Consider the following 18683-nt stretch of genomic DNA (forward strand, 5'->3'; position numbering starts at 1 on the left):
TCAACAATGCTACTCAGGAAGGTACTACGTAGCTCTAAGCCGTTGACAATGCAGTGCAAGTCCCAGCATGTCTTCACACCACCGTTTCAACCGTTCCTTCATTCATTAAAATATTTTTTCCTACAACTCACCAGTTTATCAACCTTCTCACGCAACCTCTTCTCATCTTCAATCATAATAGCCATGTCTTTCTGAACTGTAGATGCTACCACAACATCAAGAACATCTGCTTTGGAAGCCATTTTACAGATCATCTCATCATGAGAAAACACGCAGTAACGGTTTAGCAGGCGGTAATGTTCCACACATTGGCGACCCAATGGTAGCTGCATGGAAAAACATTAAATAAATGACGAGCTGATTTTGAAAATTACATTAAGATACTGACTTTTTATGCTACTAACAAAAAACTATCCAAATGAAAGGCCAAGACAAATCCTTCTAGCAACAACATTCATAATTCAGAACATAAAACTAGAGAAAACAAGACCCTGTGTTCTGATAAGCCAGGACTGCTTATAACTCCTTTACAGTGGATACAGTGCGTTTCCTCCATGAACCCAGCTAAAAAACTTGCATCCCCTGTCTGGAAGAGACCATAATTAGGGGTAACTGAATCACTAAACCACAGCAGGCTCAAGACGACCCAAGCTAAAAATACACAGAGGCTGGGGAAGCATCAAAGGGAAGCGTAGGGATGCCCCAAAGGCAGGTTGCAGGCCACGCCGGACCTTTTCCTCAAATGATACGGCTGTTTTGCATAGGACACGAACTGTGCTGCAGCGTGAGAAACTGCTGACTCCATGAACCATTAAAGTCCCTAACTAACCCCAGGCAGAGTAAACAATTCATTACGAGCTGGGCAGATTACTCATAGCTTTATTTTAAGGCTGTTGCTGGCCAGGCAGATAGTGATGCTCAGGCTACAATGAGGTTACACATTAGAGTCCACTGTGAAACTCATGGAAGGACAAGAGGAAAACCAAAGCGAAACCAACCAATATACACACACAGTCACAACACAAAGTTTTCTTCCAATTGTCGTCATCTCCTACTTCTAAGTGATGTTTTTTAAATCTAGCAACATTTTTAGATGGGCTACATTTACAAATAGCTAAGATTTTTTTTGGGGGGGGAGGGGGGCAGAAATCAGAAGAGGAGTAGTTTGAAATATCAGTAGCTTCAAAGGATCTTTCTGAGATCAAGCCACACCATGTGTCTAAGAAATCTGCTGGGAAGGAGAAATGATTATTTGCAACTGTGGAGCAACTATCCTCCATTTGTTTTCATTTAAAAAAAAAAGACAAAAAAACTTAATAAATTACTCTGACCTAAGAATTGTAATATGTGCCTATCTCTGTTGTTTCAGTGAGCTGAGTGAAGCTTACTGGGAATAGAGTATTGGTCTGTAAACCTTCTGTTTGAACATTAGAACTTTCTGTTCCCTTCTCATTAAGGTATTCTTCCTTAAAAACCTACAGCACCTCTGCTATCCCAGAGGATGTACTCACATCAGATGCAATTCTTATTATTTTTTCCCAGGAGGACTATCAAAGTCTGTAACTGCTCTCAATGTGTTAAATGTATCATCTGATTTAATCACAGAAGTTAAAGTAGAAAAGAAGTCCAAGTTGTCTTTGCTTTTCAGCTGTAGAAAGCACCTCGTAAGACAATTCCCAGTGCAATAAACAGAAAAATTTCATTCCAGCTCTTGACAATTTGAATGGAATTTGGGGACACAAAAGGAGTAGATTCTAGCAGCACCGGTGCTTCTCATATTCTAGGTATGCACAGGACCTTGCCTACCTCCTGTAACAGGTCTCTGTAACAGATACATCAGCCCTAATGTATAATTTTAAACCAAACCTTGGGAACCAGAGAAAGCCCACAGTTCTCTACATGAAAAAAATACCTTCAGCAAAACATTATGCTTCCAGTAACAGGCTTCTTGTGATTTGCGGACTAGATTTGTGCATGAGCAGTAAATTAGAACTGTACATCAGCTAGGAGCAACTTTGGAACTGCATACTTGATGAAAAACCGGTTTCAGAACATACCCAATCAACTGTGCAGAAGTTCACAGCTTCAGCAAAATTGAAACCCTGATTGAAGCCACTGTGATAAGCTCTTGGAAAGGTGATCACAAACTCTCCAGCACACTGATTGGTTCGATAAACCTAGGAGAAAAGACAGACAAGCATTAGGTCAAACCTGAATGGAACTGAAGGCTCTGAAGAGAATACGGATTTCCAATTCCTAGTAACTCCTACGATGACTTTGCATGGTTTTAAAACATAAGCCCAAGAATTACAACTGGCATTTGGTAACTTACCACATAAACCCCTTTGCTTTCCAGGGCTTTCATTCAGCCATACCCACACTCTAAGCCATTTTACATCAGCTGCCTGTGCCAGCTCTGGTGACAGAGGTAAAGCACAGGCAAGGCTCTCTTCAATGTGTAGCTGAAGGGGAAGAGAAATTTGGAACCTACTCAAAAGTTCATACTGCTGTAAATCTAATACTTTCGGTGCCAGACAACCAGAGCAGGCAGGTCATCCTGCATCTTTCAATTTTGGAGTCTCTCACAGTATAGTAGACACCACAAATTTTGCCACTTTTTCCAGATTTTCCTTTAAGTCCTAAGGTCAGCTAGTCAAAAGCTAATTAAGTTGTAAAGGGACATAATTCCCATGAATAATCTAGTATGGAATATGATGGAAACTGATGAAAAATGTTTTTAAATACTTAACAACTTATCCAGGAAAAATAAGAGGATGTGGATGACAAATAAAGGAAGAACGGGTTTTGGCCTCTTGCCAGAAACTCTATGCCAAAAAATTTGTGTCTGAAAAGACAGACATAGGAAGAGCTCCTGCCATTGTTTCAAAGGTCAAGACTAAACTTTCCAGCTGAGATACAGAAATAGAAACATACTAAGGTGGATCTCCAGAGAAGAGTTTGCCAAGCAATTCCAAAAGCAATGATTCCATTGCCCATCTGTTCATACTGGCACATTATACTACACAAGGAAGATACAACACACATGGAAACTACCACACCATCTTTGTAATAAAAGTGGCTTCAATTATCAGCTCTGAAGCAGAATTCGGTGCAAATGAAAGAGGGTTGGGTTTGGGGAAGTAGCACAGGAGTCCAACAACATACAGGCACTCCGTGGGCCATCAAAGTATTCGGGTTCATTATGGTGACAAGTTGGTGCAAGAGATCTGGCTGAGATTCAAATAGCTCTGGAGCAAGCTTCTTCATTACATCCTCCAGCTGTTCAGCTGCATACCCTGGGGCTCCATACCACGTTTTAGGCTCCCCCCTGCAAGATTATTAAAAAAAGTTAAATATAAGCAATCTTGTAAGTTACATTTTCAGTCTTCTGTTTTAAAATACACCATGTCAAAAGAAGGGTATATCACCAGGAAGGAATGCGAAGATTATATACCTTCCTGAATCTTCATATTTTATGCAGGTCCCTCCTCCAGACCTCAGTTTTTAATCGCCTACATTTCTGAGCACATAGTTAAAATATTCTGGGGAAAAAAAAAGACTGAGAAAGTCCTCAGTGAAGTTCTGATTCCAGCACAACTTAAAGACATAAGCTGTTTGTCTTTTACCGTGAACACAAACTCCCTCTTGGATCTAACAACCAGAGCCAGTTCTTTCTGTCTTGTGTGCAATTGCCATAAAAGCAACATATAGTAAATAGAAATTAAACTTCCAAATTATGCAAAAGACATCAAGGGGAAAAAAAAAATCCATATCCAGAGTAGGAACAAAGAACTTTTAGCAACAGCTTAACCCAATGCAAGCCAGTTGAGAAAATTAAAGTTATGCAGATGTGTTGCAGTAGATATTGTTTCAGCTTTACAATGAAGCTGGCTCACTGCAGCACAAAGATGAAAATGCCTTCCAATCCTTTATAAAGAACAATGTTAGAAAAGGTATTTAAAAAAGAAGATAGCGGACAAATCACCTTCTCCCAAGACTCCTGAAGAGCTGGCAGAGTAAAGCTGACCCAACGGTGTTCTTTTTTTTTTCCTATAAATCATGAAGCAATTGGGAGGATTCCAGACAAAAAGTGTGAAATATGACTCAAGAAGCATATCCCTCATACCTAGGAATTTATTCCTGTACTCAAACAGCACTCCTGTCATGGTGAAGAGGACAGCTAGCAGGAGGGACTGTGGAAGGGCAGTTACATCAATATCACAAGGAGTAGCACAAGTGAAGTCATTACTATGCAATGTTAAATGACTATGCAGCCCTGGACCTGTTCACCAACTTGAAATTATTCCATGAATTCAAGAAAACCAGTCACAGATGCAACTCAAAACTACACTGTGTCCTGACCCAGTACTGAGTTAGTCAAGAATTCTGCTCCTTGATACGTGTCAGTGCCAAGGAATGGATGACAGCAGTTGTAACTATGCTAAACTTGGACAAGGATACTGGTATCAGGGATCTCTGGACTTCAGGAGAACAGAGAACAGAAAAAGATACAATTTTAACGGATGTATTCAGGTGTCAGCCTTATGAAGGCAGCAAGCTGTAGAACTGATGAATGTGACAGTTCTTTCTGCACTGCTACCTGAGAGTTCCACATTCCTGCCTTTAGAAATAGTAGCATCAATGATGATAATTCTTCCTCTGACCAGGACTGACATTTATTTATTTGCAAGCATCTTTAGAAGCAAAGATTTGTTTTTTCTCTTTTTACCATTTCAAGAATTAACACAGGATTCAGAGTCATGCAGGGAAACTACTGCCTTCAACCCTATGAAAGGTCTACTGCTGTAGCCTGTTTCAGTTGGGACTATCTGCTCAAAATACTGTACCAGGATACAAGCACATTGGAACACTGAAGATGGACGTGCCATCCCTAGTACTTCACAAGAACGAGTCCTGCCTTCTGAAGGCCTTTCAGAGTTTGGAGCATAGAATCATAGAACCATAGAATCATAGAATCGTTTAGGTTGGAAAAGACCTTTAAGATCATCCAGTCCAACCATTAACCTACACTACCAAGTCTACTCTAAGCCAATCAAGGGTAGACTAGACTAAACCATGTCCCAAAGTGCCACATCTACCCGTTTTTTGAACACTTCCAGGGATGGTGACTCCACCACCTCTCTGGGCAGCCTGTTCCAATTCTTGACCACCCTTTCCGTAAAGAAATTTTTCCTAATTTCCAACCTAAACCTCCCCTGGTGTAGCTTGAGCCCATTTCCTCTCGTCCTGTTGCTAACTACATGGGAGAAGAGACCAACACCCACCTCACTACAACCTCCTTTCAGGGAGTTGTAGAGAGCGATAAGGTCTCCCCTCAGCCTCCTCTTCTCCAGGCTGAACACCCCCAGCTCCCTCAGCTGCTCCTCATAAGGCCTGCACTCCAGACCCTTCACCAGCTTCCTTGCCCTTCTCTGAACACGCTCCAGCACCTCAATGTCTTTCTTGTATTGAGGGGCCCAAAACTGGACACAGGATTCCAGGGGCGGCCTCACCAGCGCCGAGTACAGGGGCACAATCACCTCCCTGCTCCTGCTGGCCACACTATTCCTGACACAAGCCAGGATGCTGTTGGCCTTCTTGGCCACCTGGGCACACTGCTGGCTCATGTTCAGCCGCTGTTGACCAGCACCCCCAGGTCCTTTTCAGCCAGGCAGCTTTCCAGCCACTCTTCCCCAAGCCTGTAGCACTGCATGGGGTTGTTGTGACCGAAGCGTAGGACCCGGCACTTGGCCTTGTTAAACCTCACACAGTTGGCCTCAGCCCATCGGTCCAGCCTGTCCAGGTCCCTCTGCAGGGCAGAGCATTGTCTCTTCAGCAGCAGGTCATTAAGATTGACTCTTCTGGCCAAGAACAGTATTAACTTCAAATACACATTGCTCTCAAATAGGCTAAAAACCCCAGATATAAACCTTTAATTTCAATGGAAATACAGAATAACATCGGCAAATGAAAACAAAAGACATCAAGGACATTCATGCTGGAGGAGAACTAAATTAGAAGTCGGTAGGGCTACTTTCACACGTGTGTGAACATATGTACGTGTGTGCACATACACATGTATGCACTTACATATCTTTCTGGCCTTGACTGCAAACACCAATGCAATTTGAGACAAATTATGCAGCACATAATGCCATTCCAACAATAGCGAGGGAAGCTCTCCTAGAAGAAACAAAGTTTCTACTGCACACAAAAAACCTCCTCTCCTTCCCAGAGTTTTCAGTCTGATTGAAGACCCAGACAAAAAAAAAAGGCAACAAATAACAAGGAAGATCATTTTTACAATGTAATCTTGATCACTCATTTACTTAGCCTCACTCCAACATTTGTTTTAATAATGTCAAGTAGTAAGAAAGCAAGGGAATTAAGTCAATGACAACCTGGACTGTGCTACAGCAGCAGCTATTTCAAGGAGCAGAAACTAAATAACTGATCAAAAAGATGACCTACTGAATAGTAGCTGGGACATGGTTTTACCATTCTGCTGGAACAGTTATGTGAACAAGGAAAGGGAAAGAGCTTGACAAGTTTCAGGAAGAGTGACAATAATAATTCAAATTCTAGAAAAGATGCTGTAAGGTGAGAAGTTTAAGAAGTTCAATTTATTTAGAATATCAAAGAGATGGCAAAGATGTGTCCTGATTACAGTTGACAAGTGTTCGCTTGATGAGAGGATTTATGATAGAATGATCTATCCAACAGACAAAAAAATATGCAGGATCCTAAGATTGTTAGTTGAAGCTAGACGATTTTTAAAAAAACTTGCATGGTTTTTAGTCTTACATTGAGCATAATAAAACATTTGATGGAGTATCTGCTGCATCTCTCATGGATTTTTTAAAACTGGGAATGGATGTCTCTTTCCAAAATATGACCTCTTGTCCAAAAGCAAATCAATATAGGAATCACACTGTGTCAAATTTAACCCCGCTGCTACAGGATTGCTAGGGTTATTCTGGCCTGAACTCTATGAATCTGCTTTTAGTCCACTAATTAAAAAGGGGAAGGGGAAATGAAAGGGACATTGCTCCTCAGGCTGAGTTTATTCCTCAAACTCACCAATGCAGATAGTTAATCGAATAGCTCCAGTGGTCTTCTATATGCCAGCAAAATGAAGAAAAGCACATTCCTACATATAGCCAGGGTAATTTCATTCCACATATGTCTGCAGTGATATGAGCAAGAACAGACTGCTCCATCACAGGCATGTTGTTTAAATTCCAGCCACTATCAAGGTATTCCTGAAAATTGAACAGAACAGTCACAGGTTTGTACAACATGAAGTAAAAAACCCAAGAAGGTAAAACTGCCAAAAGAGCAACAGAAGAAAAGCATCCTTCCCAGTTAAAAGATATGAATCAAAGAACAAAACCTCCATTGCCTTTGCTCTTTTCACAAACCTTATCTGACCCACTTTGTTAAAATGAGGTTTGTTTTTGGGTTTTTTGTTTTTTTTTTTTAAGTCTAGAAATAAATAAATAACTTCTAGGATAAATCTGTGTCTTTTAACGTCTGATCACAGCAAATTTTATTTATTCAAAACTCTGATGTAATTCTCCTCTTCAAATACTGTGCCAGATACACAAAACACACACTTTGCAAGCCAGTTCCATTATTTTGCTTTGAACCAGAGAGACTTATTTAACAAAGAACTGCGACACAAACACACACAGTGAACTAATAAAGACCTACCTCTTCTTCTGGTCTAACTTTAAATTTCCCACCCCTAACTGGGAAGCCACTGCCAAATTCCTTTGAAGCAATATCAGCTCCGTATTCTACTGTCACATCCTCTTCAATGGTACTAACGAGTCTCCAGAATTCTTTTTCAACCAGCTCGGTGGGGACCATCTAGGTATGAGGAGAAGAAAAACAAGGAGTACATACTCAGGAATCAGTATATAAAGAGCACATGCATAAAGGCTATCTCAGGGAGGAATCTCCATTAGCTTGAAGCATTTCCCCATTTCAAAATCGCTTCAGCAAGAGCAAAACCAAAATGCAGCAGCAATGCAGTTCCATGGAGGACATGCTACTGCTTTGCTCTCTCAGGAATGGGCGATAGCTAGAGAGCATTCTCTTCCTTACAGACACTCTTCAAAAGTGAAAAAACCAAGAAGCTGGTGGAACAAGAAACCATGACACCAGCAAGAACAAGGATTCACTGATGTCAACGAGAACCTCTGATTTGGGATTTCATGCCATTCAAAAAGGGCATCCCCCCCCCCCCCCCCCCAAGTTATATATTTCAATTAAGCTCAAAAAATGAAATCTACATTATGGCATCAGGACAAATACATGAACGTACATGTACTGGCATGTTAAAATAGTCTGACTTGAACGCATCTGCCATTTCTCCAAATGTGCGAAGTGTATAGTCTCTTGCTGCTTGCTCAAAACCAAATGCTTCTTGAGGCTTATTACACTCCTGCAATTGAAATGATAATTATTTCTATACGGTATTAAGAAGACAATCTGGGCTGAGATTTTACACAAATGGGCTACTATTACAGCATGTGACAGAGAAGAAGGCAGGGCACCCGACCAAAATGAAATGATTGCCCCAAGTTGCACCGTCAGAAGAAGAAACTACTCTGCTTAATTCACCGAACCACAGTATTTATTTATTGATAAATCTGCATAAACATTAATGAAGTAACATGCCTAATTTCTCCTTCCTCTAGTAGAGCTAAGCAAAAAAAAAAAGACGCATAGACCTCCACACTGAAGCACCCAGTGAGACTCCAATTTTAAATACAGAGGAAATATGCCAATTAAAATCCAATGTAGTCTTTAAAATTTTAGCAATGCTAAGGCAGATCAATTTTTGGCTCCAAAATATTAAGCAATAGCTTTGCAATTTGAAGCATGTCCAGTCTTCATTTTAACTTTACCCTGTATCACCTTGTTTGCACAAAATTAAGTAATAAGAAATTGTACTTTCAATCCCTAGGATCAAGTTTAAGAAAAAGAAAAAAAAAAACCAAAAACCCCCACAAAATAGAAAATAACCTTCAGCCTAACTTTTATGGTTTGTCAAATTACCTGAGCCAAACACTGGGGACACCTCCAGTCCCCTTTGGGAACATCATGAAGGGGTGGAATTAAACAAAAAGTATGGTAACTGTCATCACAGCCATCACACAACAGGAGACGATCCTCATCGTTACCACTGCCACATAAGAGACATACATACAAATCCACCTGTAACACAAAATTGCCAGAGTGGGAATTTGAGCACTTAAGGTAACTCATAGTGAAAGAGCAGTTTGGTAACTCAGTCATCTGTGACATTTGCCAAAGCTTATTTTTACTTTTTCTCCGAAATGGAAGTGAGACAAGCAAACACAAAATATTCATGTAAAAGTTTAAATAACCCCCCTCTGTAATTTAAGGAAGGACCACAAGAGTTGCAAGCCCTTCCACGTATTTATTTTCCAAGTGACAGAAGACTTGAGTCAGTGGCCAGGACAGTTTAGCTCAGCGGTCCTGTGGATTCAGCAGGTATAACCTAACGCCTCTTGGCGGCTCACAAATCCTTTTTCTTCTCGCTCTCACGTGCGGCATGTGCGCACAAATGTTCCATCCTCCTCTGAGACCAACTGTGCGGAGCCTCAGAAGAGAGACGGGGGTTCCTCTTGATGGGAGTGTTCCTCTTTTTCCCCAGAGACACTGGCCGAGACCTTCCTTTGAACTGGAAAGGCACCAGCTTCCCACCAGAGCTACGGCTTTTGGGCAGGGTCAGCTGCTGAAGTCTGACGGAGGTTTCGCACAGCAGCTACCAAGCCCCAAGGAGAAGGTGCAGGCCCTCTGAAGGTGGGAAGGGTTGTCTGCTGCCTGTCCTACGCCACACCTTCATTAGCAACAGACTGGAAGGTTCTTCTCAAATACAGAATAGAGCTGGGAGGACAAGTGGACCCTGCTGTCTTATGTTGCTAAAAAAAGGAGCATCTCCTGCTCCTCCCCGCAAGCTTTTTTTTGTTTGGAGGGTGGGGGTGTCAGGTTTCTAGTATTTGCATGGTTCATTCTCAGGTATCTAGCTATAGGTGTGAATTAAGTGAAGGAGATTTTTGGTTTTAGGAAGGACCCAAGTAGTAGCATGGACAGAAAGAATCTCAGTATTATCTTCTCAAAAGCGAGGCAAACTACCATTGCTTTCAGTTTGGGGTTTTTTTGGAGGGAGGGTGGTGGTGTGTGGAGAGCTGGACAAGGAACGGGGTTGTTTTTTTAAGAAACACTTGAACAACAAAGCTTTTGAGTTAGTGCAGAAATTGCAGAATAAGCGGCAGGTCTGCTGGAAAGCCGGGTGCCAAAGCTCGCATTAAACTCCCTTGAGGTTAAAGAGCAATGGGGAGAGAGATCACAGAAGAACCACTTCTGTTTGGACTCTTCTTTCAAAATGCTTATTTTGAGACTGTACCTTGGAGACAGAAAACAAGTTACTTTAGTTATATAGAGAGAAACTTAACTATCCTGTTATTTTCAGCTTTGGAACAGCATGAAGCTTTACAAGTACGTATATTCCAGCAGGCAGAGCTACTGCTTTGTTTCAACCACAGGGTTACATGAAGAACACAGGAGAGTCCTTAGAGCAATCTAAGTGACATGAGACCGAGATTTCACTACATACCCAAGAGAAACCCAGCTACACCAGCAATCAATATGAAGCAGGAGGAAGGCAGGGTGTACTCACAGCATTAGTGGGTTTTTTCGATCGGACTTTGGACTTGTCTTTCTCTGGGTCCCCAGCATGTTCTCTCTTCTCGGGAAGTTTCACCGTGCTATGCGTTTCCTTTTCTGGTGCAACAGAAAGAAAAATTAAGGTATTGCAAAATGTTTTAATGCTTAGCATTACTTATTATTTATTTTATTTGTTATTACTTGTTAGACGGCATCACTCCAAGTTATTTGTTGAATTACTTGTCATCCCATACACACGCTTGTTTCAGTTAGCTTAAGGCATGATTTGAACACCTGCAATGCCTACAGAAGCCGGTATTATCAGAAAAACCAAGCACACCATCACGAGCTAGCAATGACTATCACAGTCCACAGTTTCTGAGTGGGTATTTTAAATCCCGTTTAAATTAATTTAAATTAAATTACAAGTATCTTCATAAGCTAAGATTTTGTTGCCATGTGGTGTTAACAAATGTGGTTGAATTGCTCCATCAATTTTACAGCAGCATGAAGACATGAAACAACACTACAGCTTCCTATGATGATCCTCACACTTCAGTTTCTTGTAGTGGTAGCTTTCATGAAAACATATTGTCAAAGAGAAGCATGCAGCAGAAGTGGCCTGACAAGCAGTTTCTCTACATTCTTACGCTCCTACCTAATTTGGGCATGTCTCTACTCAAGTCTTCATTCCTGACATTATAAAAAAGCCACACCCCCAAATCCATACAAAGGAGTGTGAAGAATCCCAGGGCTCTGGTGCTGAAGATAAGGGGGCAATGAAGTTCTTAGCTAAAGTTACAAGTGAGCTGGAGACCTTTACACCTGGACATGAGACAAGCCAAAGCATTTCTTGGAGTCCGAGAGCTAACAAAGATATTAAAGAGAAGAATGTCTGCATCTATCAGAAATTTAAGCATTAAGAAACTGTCTAGAGCTTTCTCCTTCTACTCTTCAGGGGGAAAAAAGAAAAAAGGTTTATGCCTAGAGACACTCCTTAAAGAAAAAAAAATTATCAAATTAAAAAAAGACCACAATCTACACAAATTCTTGGAAAAAAGAGATTTTGAATGAACAAAGGAGACTGACAAACTGCTCAGTGAATTTCAATTATTAAGTAGTTGTAAATGGTTCCTATATTTGCTTTGCCAAACTATTTGTCAACAAGCTTATTCTTCTGTCTGATAGCATTAAATATTTTTTCTCAGTCTGAAATTATTATATCTTAAGGACAGATAACAATAGACCCAGGACTACTGATAGAAGCAATTTAAAAATTGTATTATGGGAACTTTATCATTAAGTTCACAACATACTTTCTTTTGCCTTCATGAGTTTCATTTCCTGATTTCAAATTCTTTCCTAAAAGTGTCTGAAATCTGACACATTTTTAAAAGAGTTTCCTCTATTTAAAGCTAGTGGATTGATGCTAGCTAGTTAAAATACAGAATAGAACTGTGGCTCAGATCTCATTTCTGATTGCTCATTCTCTATGGAGACACTGAAGTTTAAAAAAGTAGAAATTTTTTTTAACTGAAAATATCTTCTTCTCCAAGAAAACTCAACCACTTAACAAAACAAACAAAAAGATTTCAAAGCCATAAAAGAACTTGTAACTTTTTTTTTTTTCCCCACTCCCCACTTGCCACTCACCATTTTCACACTTCGGAGGTGCACATCCCATTCTACGTCTCAGATTATGAGTTCTGGCTTCTGGAGGGTCAGATTCGGTTTTAATATTCGTTGCCTTAAAACAGGAAAAAAAAAAAAAGGGAAAAAAATCAGTATCTCCTTAGATGGAACACTTTGGTTTTACACTTGTATTTGGGAAAATGTTCACTGCCATCTGAACTCACGGCTGCTTGCCCAAGTATGGACCAACGATTTTGAAATACACAGCTGGCCACTGCATGCAATGCTGCAGGAAAGGCTGCGCACCTGAAGAGATCCTGCCTGCACTCGACTCCTTCTGCCCTCGGAGCTGCTTTGGCTCTGAAGAAGGGAAAAATCTGGCTATGTCCAATGCTCGGAGTCCTAACAAGAGTGCCTGTTAAAATCTAAGTAATTCTCTGCAAGTCTCTACAGTTGAGTAACTTTGGTGGCAAGCCCTGCAAGGTTTTAAAACATACATTTCAATTCAAGACCTGGGAAAAGAACTGGGGAAAAGTGGTAATTTTGACTTCCAAATTAAAACAAAAAAATCTGCATACAATTCTTAATTGACTCTGATAAATGCCAAGAGAGGACTGCAAAGGTTCAGAGAACAAGCTGATATGAGACACGAACACTTCATTGAGGTACAATGGAGGTCTTAAAACTTGTAACCTGACTTGTTCTAGGAAAAAGCCAGACAGATGGAAGTCAGATAAAGACTTTAAGGACTTCATTTAAACTCAAAGAACCATTTTATACTTACAAACAAATAAATCTAAAAAGGCAACCTGAATTTCTGAAATACTTGTATTCAGTTATTTAAAAGAGTTCAGAGAGAAATAACACAGGGAACAACGTGGAGAGATCTGAAAGGAAATCCTACAAAAAGTCTGTGCCAATAATGATACCATGTTTTTAGTTTGATTTCAGTGAAACTTGATAAGAAGCAATGGAACAAGGAACTTTGGGCTTTCACAAATACTCTTTTACTCTTGAGAACCAGAACATACTCCGGCCAACATACAGTTGGTGTGTTGTCGAGCTTTCAACACAGAGTAATGTTTTTCCATTTAATTCTTCTATTTCTTCCCCAAAGTTTTGAGACCATGGGAGAACAATCCTCAGATCCCTCAGCATAAAGACAGGTTTCTCCAACATTGTATTTTTTAAGCCTAATTTCTTAAGGAAATGAGGTCACGCAACCACCCTCTTGTCACACAAGCCAGTCCACTATCAACCACACCCTGACGCCCAACAACAGGACTTGCTGGCCTAGCTCTGCAAGCGTGACTTCCAGCCTGAACGCGTCATCAGGTATTCAACAGGGCAGGAGTTCGTTGTTGTTCTGTTTGGGGGTTTTTGTAGGCTTGTTTGTTTTGGATTTTTACAGAAGTGGTTTTGACATGACGCCCCCTTCACTTCTGGTATTCTCTTCGTCCAAATTACTGTCTCCGTGAGACCAGGCAGAGATCCTATTGCTTAAGATATGCAAAAAAATGCTGTCCATTGTATTTAGTAATACTGAATCAGGATCGGTTTGCACTGATCCTCAAGCAATGCAGTAACAGATGTCCCATCTTCTACATCTTTAACTTCTAGAAGTTACACCCGTTTTCTGTGCTTAAGCCTGTATTTAGCTTCACAGGAGTAGCTTTTTTTTCCCCTGGCCTGAGCCGTCTATCATATCGATTCATCTCACTTTCACTTCCGCAGCATTGTTCTGGTCTTTTACACTTATCTTTTCTATATCAAGCATCTAAATCCTTTGCATTTCAAAACCAGCCTACGACTGTCATTGCCCTTTTCCTTTCCAATTACGAGCATTTTGTCGTGTTTACTAAGCAGGTAGGAAAGGGCAGGTAGAAACCACATGCATCTTACAATTGCAAAACTAACACTTATCCCACTGGCTGTGTTTATTGCTAGTAAGAATAATTTACAGTACTCTCCTGTAGTTCACTTATTTTAAAGGTTTATAGTACACAGCCTTTGAAAAACAAGAAACAACAAACTGGTAAACATGAGAATGAACTTACGTTTTACAATTTAAGACACTGATGAATCTTTGTATATCTTGTTAGAGCAAAAAGTAGAGACACATTAACCAAACATCACTACTTTGCAACCAGGTCAGTGCAAAAATCAACTGTGTATAGCTTTAATGAAGAATGAAACAGATTTCATCAACTTAGCTGACTTTGCACTAAAATGGAACAGAACACTCACATTAACAAATCTTAACTTTTGGAAATTATTGTTGTAAAGCACTACAGCTCCTTCCTAAGCGAGTCAATCCATGCTGCTTAATTCAGCCTTAGCTCTGTATGTTTCAATTCTGTTCTTAATCAAGTATTTTTTCCACAAAAATTAGGTGCATGACATCTGTAGCGCTCAGGGAAAGAGCTGACAGGGTAGCCTTGCATTTTGGCCAAGTATGAGCAGTTAGCCTTCACAGACATGACAAAAACATGCACTCTTTGTTAGTCAGCGTCACCCAACACCACTGTCAGAGAAACAGATAAAATTTTAGTATATATTTGCCCTGCTGTTAATCTTTAGAGGATACGTGAGAACTAGCATCTTTCAACCACAGGCAGATACTTCAAATGGAAAGTTTCAGATCAAACTACTGAGGTTTTCTCAGAATTATAAACCTACTTGTAACCAAGTATTTGGCTAGCAAGTATTGAGTGGAAAAGCTTTAGAAAACCTTAATTGTAACTTATTAACTAAGAATAATTAGTTCTTAGGCAAAATTTGCAACAACTAATTTGTACTACTTGGTAGTAACAAAGACCAAGACTAGAACAATGGGAGTTTAATAAAGAGTCTGAAAGGAGCTTAAATAGAAATCTGTATTATAAACAGAGGCAGTCATGACCTTCCTAACTCATGATGTCACCACTAATAAGACTGTCTCCTGGGAATAAGCCTCCCTTACTCTTCATCTGCTCAAACAAAAGAAATAGTAAACTCTCTGAAGGCAGGAACATCAGTCTGGAAGGACTGAAGTCACAGTAGAACAGTTTTCTAGCAAGAGAGACACAGTGATCTCTTAAAATATGTTCACCGGAGAACTCCATGCAGATATAATCAATAAATTTTACGCTTATCCAAATAAATATTATTTCTTAAGCACATGTAAGATTAATCCTGTTTGACTGTACAAAACCATACTAACAATGTTATGCAACTTTCTTACATTTCATGGTGAAAGTATAGCAAATTGATAGAACTCAGAGTAAAAAAATGAAATACAGCAGCGCTACTGTTATAACAAAAACCTTCTCTGCTCTAACATCTGGCTTCAACTCATGAAAGATTTACAGAAACCTCCCAACACATTTAAAGCATAACTACTGTTCACTGGCTGTCCTCTGAGGAAATGACAGAGAGCACAGCTGCAGAAGACAAGCTTCATTTCTAGAAAATCTGTCACCCATATTTTAATCTATGAGCCCCATGTTATTTATAATAATGGTAAAAATGTTATTATAGTGTACACACTCATAACTACCGTGTAAGTGCAACAGCTTCAGTAGAATCACAGAATCGCTTTGGTTGGAAAAGCCCTTTAAGATCATCCAGTCCAACCATTAACCTACACTACCAAGTCCACACTAAACCAGTCAAGGGTAGACTAGACTAAACCATGTCCCCAAGTGCCACCTCTGCCCTTTTTTTGAACACTTCCAGGGATGGGGACTCCACCACCTCTCTGGGCACCCTGTTCCAATGCCTGACAACCCTTTCCGTGAAGAAATTTTTCCTAATATCCAACCTAAACCTCCCCTGGTGCAGCTTGAGCCCATTTCCTCTCGTCCTATCGCTAACTACATGGGAGAAGAGACCAACAGCCACCTCACTACAACCTCCTTTCAGGTAGTAGAATAGCCAGCCTCTTGGAACTCCCAACCACAGTAACACACTTTTTAAAGTATCACACAATCCTTACCATGTTATTTATAATTTATGCATTTGTAAGTATTTATGTATATTTAGCAATGACAAAGAAAAACAGGTTTTTACTATGCATATACATTTAGCGATCTAATTGAAATAAAATTTGTCCTGTAACTTAACTAAAACCTGTTGTGCCATGTTGCTAGGCAAACTATCACAGCGTTACGATTTCAAGCTCGGTCGCCACAGAGCATTTACTTGCATAAAGACAGATTATCTCACCTCTGCTCTTAGGCGTTTTGCTCGACGAGCAGGTGGACAAGTTTCAGATGGCTGAACAGACTGTCTCTGTGGAATATCGTGGGGCTTGTATTCCTTGTCCTTTGTGTCACTGGTGAGATCTGGTTTCTGCAAGCACTGAAGAGACACAATTCAATTACTTAATTTCCACCTTCTAATACAATCTTTGTGTAGAACAATTTCCTGGCTAATGTGAAGGAATGTAGATAGGGCTTTAATAATTACTGTGGTGAGTTAATAAAAAGTTAGTATTTATGACAATTTTAACATTACCTATTTGAACAAGTCCCAAAATCACTTTTTCCTGCCCTTTTACTGAATGCAATAACCATAATAAAGGATCTTAAATAAAGCTGAAGTAATCTTCTAAATTTCATGAGCACCAAACATTCCTCTACGGGAATACCAATACCAACTCTTCTAGTAGATGGCGTTTTTGGAGACTGTATCATCAGCATACTGGAAACTGCTTTAGTGTCCTCAGGTTGCATTACTGTAATGCTAATGTACAAAGCAATATAGAAGTAAATTACAGCCTATCGTACATCCCTGTCTTAAATGAAATACAATTTTTGTCTGAAGAACATTGCAGAAGTTACATTCCTTCTATATTTTGGAGAGGACAACACTGTTGCATGAATAAAGGGCAAAAGGGAAGATGATGCAAGAACAGTTTTAGTTCTTTCAAGTCACTGAATAAACACATTTAAACTGTGAAACACGCATTGTATGCACATTTGAAAACTGTGCATACCACTGGCAAGAAAAATAATAATTAATGACAATTCCAAGTTTGTCAAGCCACACAACATTCAGTAACAGCAGACAAAATATAACAGTTCTTAATGAGTAAACAACGAATCCTGAAGAAAGAAAAGTCTTATGTTGTCAGAAAGCATTTCACACAAATTGCTGGATCCACATTTCCCCGGTTCCCCAGTTAACATCTGTTCCCATCACAAACATTTTCTCCGCAAGAGAGAAACAGGACAAGAACTGCAAGAGAACCACTGCAGCGGCATAAGGACTGATGCTCTGTAGGCAGCACAGAAACCAGACTTTCAGAAACAAATGATAGTCAGAAGGGGGGAAAAAGGAGGAAAAAGTGGTATTTTAGAAGCAAAGTCCACACTGAAAGAAATGTGTATTTAACAAAAGAGAAATATCAGTCACGGGTAGCAGGATATCATTACCTATCCCCTACAGACAGTCCACAACACTGCTCACAGACAACTCCAGAATTTGTTTTATTTAGGACTGCTTTCAATCTCAGACCTTGTAAGCTCTAGACTTGTTCTTTGAAAGCAAATGTCTAACAATTTCAGCATTAAATAGATACACAAATCCACCCAACTTTGCAGTTCATGCGCAGCAGCAGTAAGCCCTGGCCGATGCTCAAATTGGGCATGCTCCCGTGCTGCACGCTTGGTGCCCACAGAGCACGGCAGCTAGCTCTTCAGAAGACGAGGCTCCCTTAAAGCTCATGCTGAAAGATGATGATGTGAAAACTACTTCACATTAACATCAGTGGGAGAAAGTCACAAGTAACAATTTCTCAGGACAAAAGAATGGACAAGCAGAAAAGGTGAGCGAGTAGGAAAAATATGAAAATGAGAAATGAGAGAACAGAAAAGCAAAGGAGACTAATGCTATATAGAACATTGCCAAATTTAATGACTTTTGTAAATCCTGGTTCCTTGAATCATATCCTCGTGTGAAATCCAAACCTTTCACAAAAAAAAAGGTTTCCACTCTTTCTAGTAACAGAGGACATATGATCCGTGAAAGCAAGTACCTAGAAGGCAAACAGCTTTTCTGAAACAATAGGGCAATGAAACCTGGAAAGAAAAACAACAAAAAGTGTAACTTGCCTCACTTCAGTGGCACGTCCAAGTAAAAAAGAAAAAAGAAAAAAAAAAAACAAAAGAAAAATGCGCTGTTGTCCTGGTTTTGGCTGGAATAGAGTTAATCTTCTTCCTAGTAGCAGGCAGAGTGCTGGGTTTTGGATTTAGTATGAGAATAACGCTGATAACGCACTGATGTTTGAGCTGTTGCCAAGTTGTGCTTACACTAGTCAAGGACTTTTCAGCTTCTCCTGTCCTGCCAGCGAGAAGCTGGGAGGGGGC

General features: G+C 40.1%; 1 protein-coding gene across 1 annotated transcript in view; it reads right to left on the reverse strand.

Moving 5' to 3' along the window:
* The window catches only part of KDM5B (lysine demethylase 5B), a 60886-nt gene that overhangs the window by 22325 nt on the left and 19878 nt on the right, over positions 1–18683 (reverse strand). Inside the window, exons 5-14 of the mRNA XM_075722242.1 lie at positions 16540–16674; positions 12355–12448; positions 10715–10818; positions 9067–9225; positions 8330–8449; positions 7714–7872; positions 7081–7262; positions 3166–3328; positions 2058–2177; positions 132–326 (exon numbers count right to left, since the gene is read on the reverse strand). Of these exons, the coding sequence (XP_075578357.1) occupies positions 132–326; positions 2058–2177; positions 3166–3328; positions 7081–7262; positions 7714–7872; positions 8330–8449; positions 9067–9225; positions 10715–10818; positions 12355–12448; positions 16540–16674 (1431 nt within the window). The remainder of the gene's footprint in view (positions 1–131; positions 327–2057; positions 2178–3165; positions 3329–7080; positions 7263–7713; positions 7873–8329; positions 8450–9066; positions 9226–10714; positions 10819–12354; positions 12449–16539; positions 16675–18683) is intronic.

The sequence above is a fragment of the Pelecanus crispus genome, chromosome 17 (genome assembly GCF_030463565.1).
Source record: "Pelecanus crispus isolate bPelCri1 chromosome 17, bPelCri1.pri, whole genome shotgun sequence".
NCBI lineage: Eukaryota > Metazoa > Chordata > Aves > Pelecaniformes > Pelecanidae > Pelecanus > Pelecanus crispus.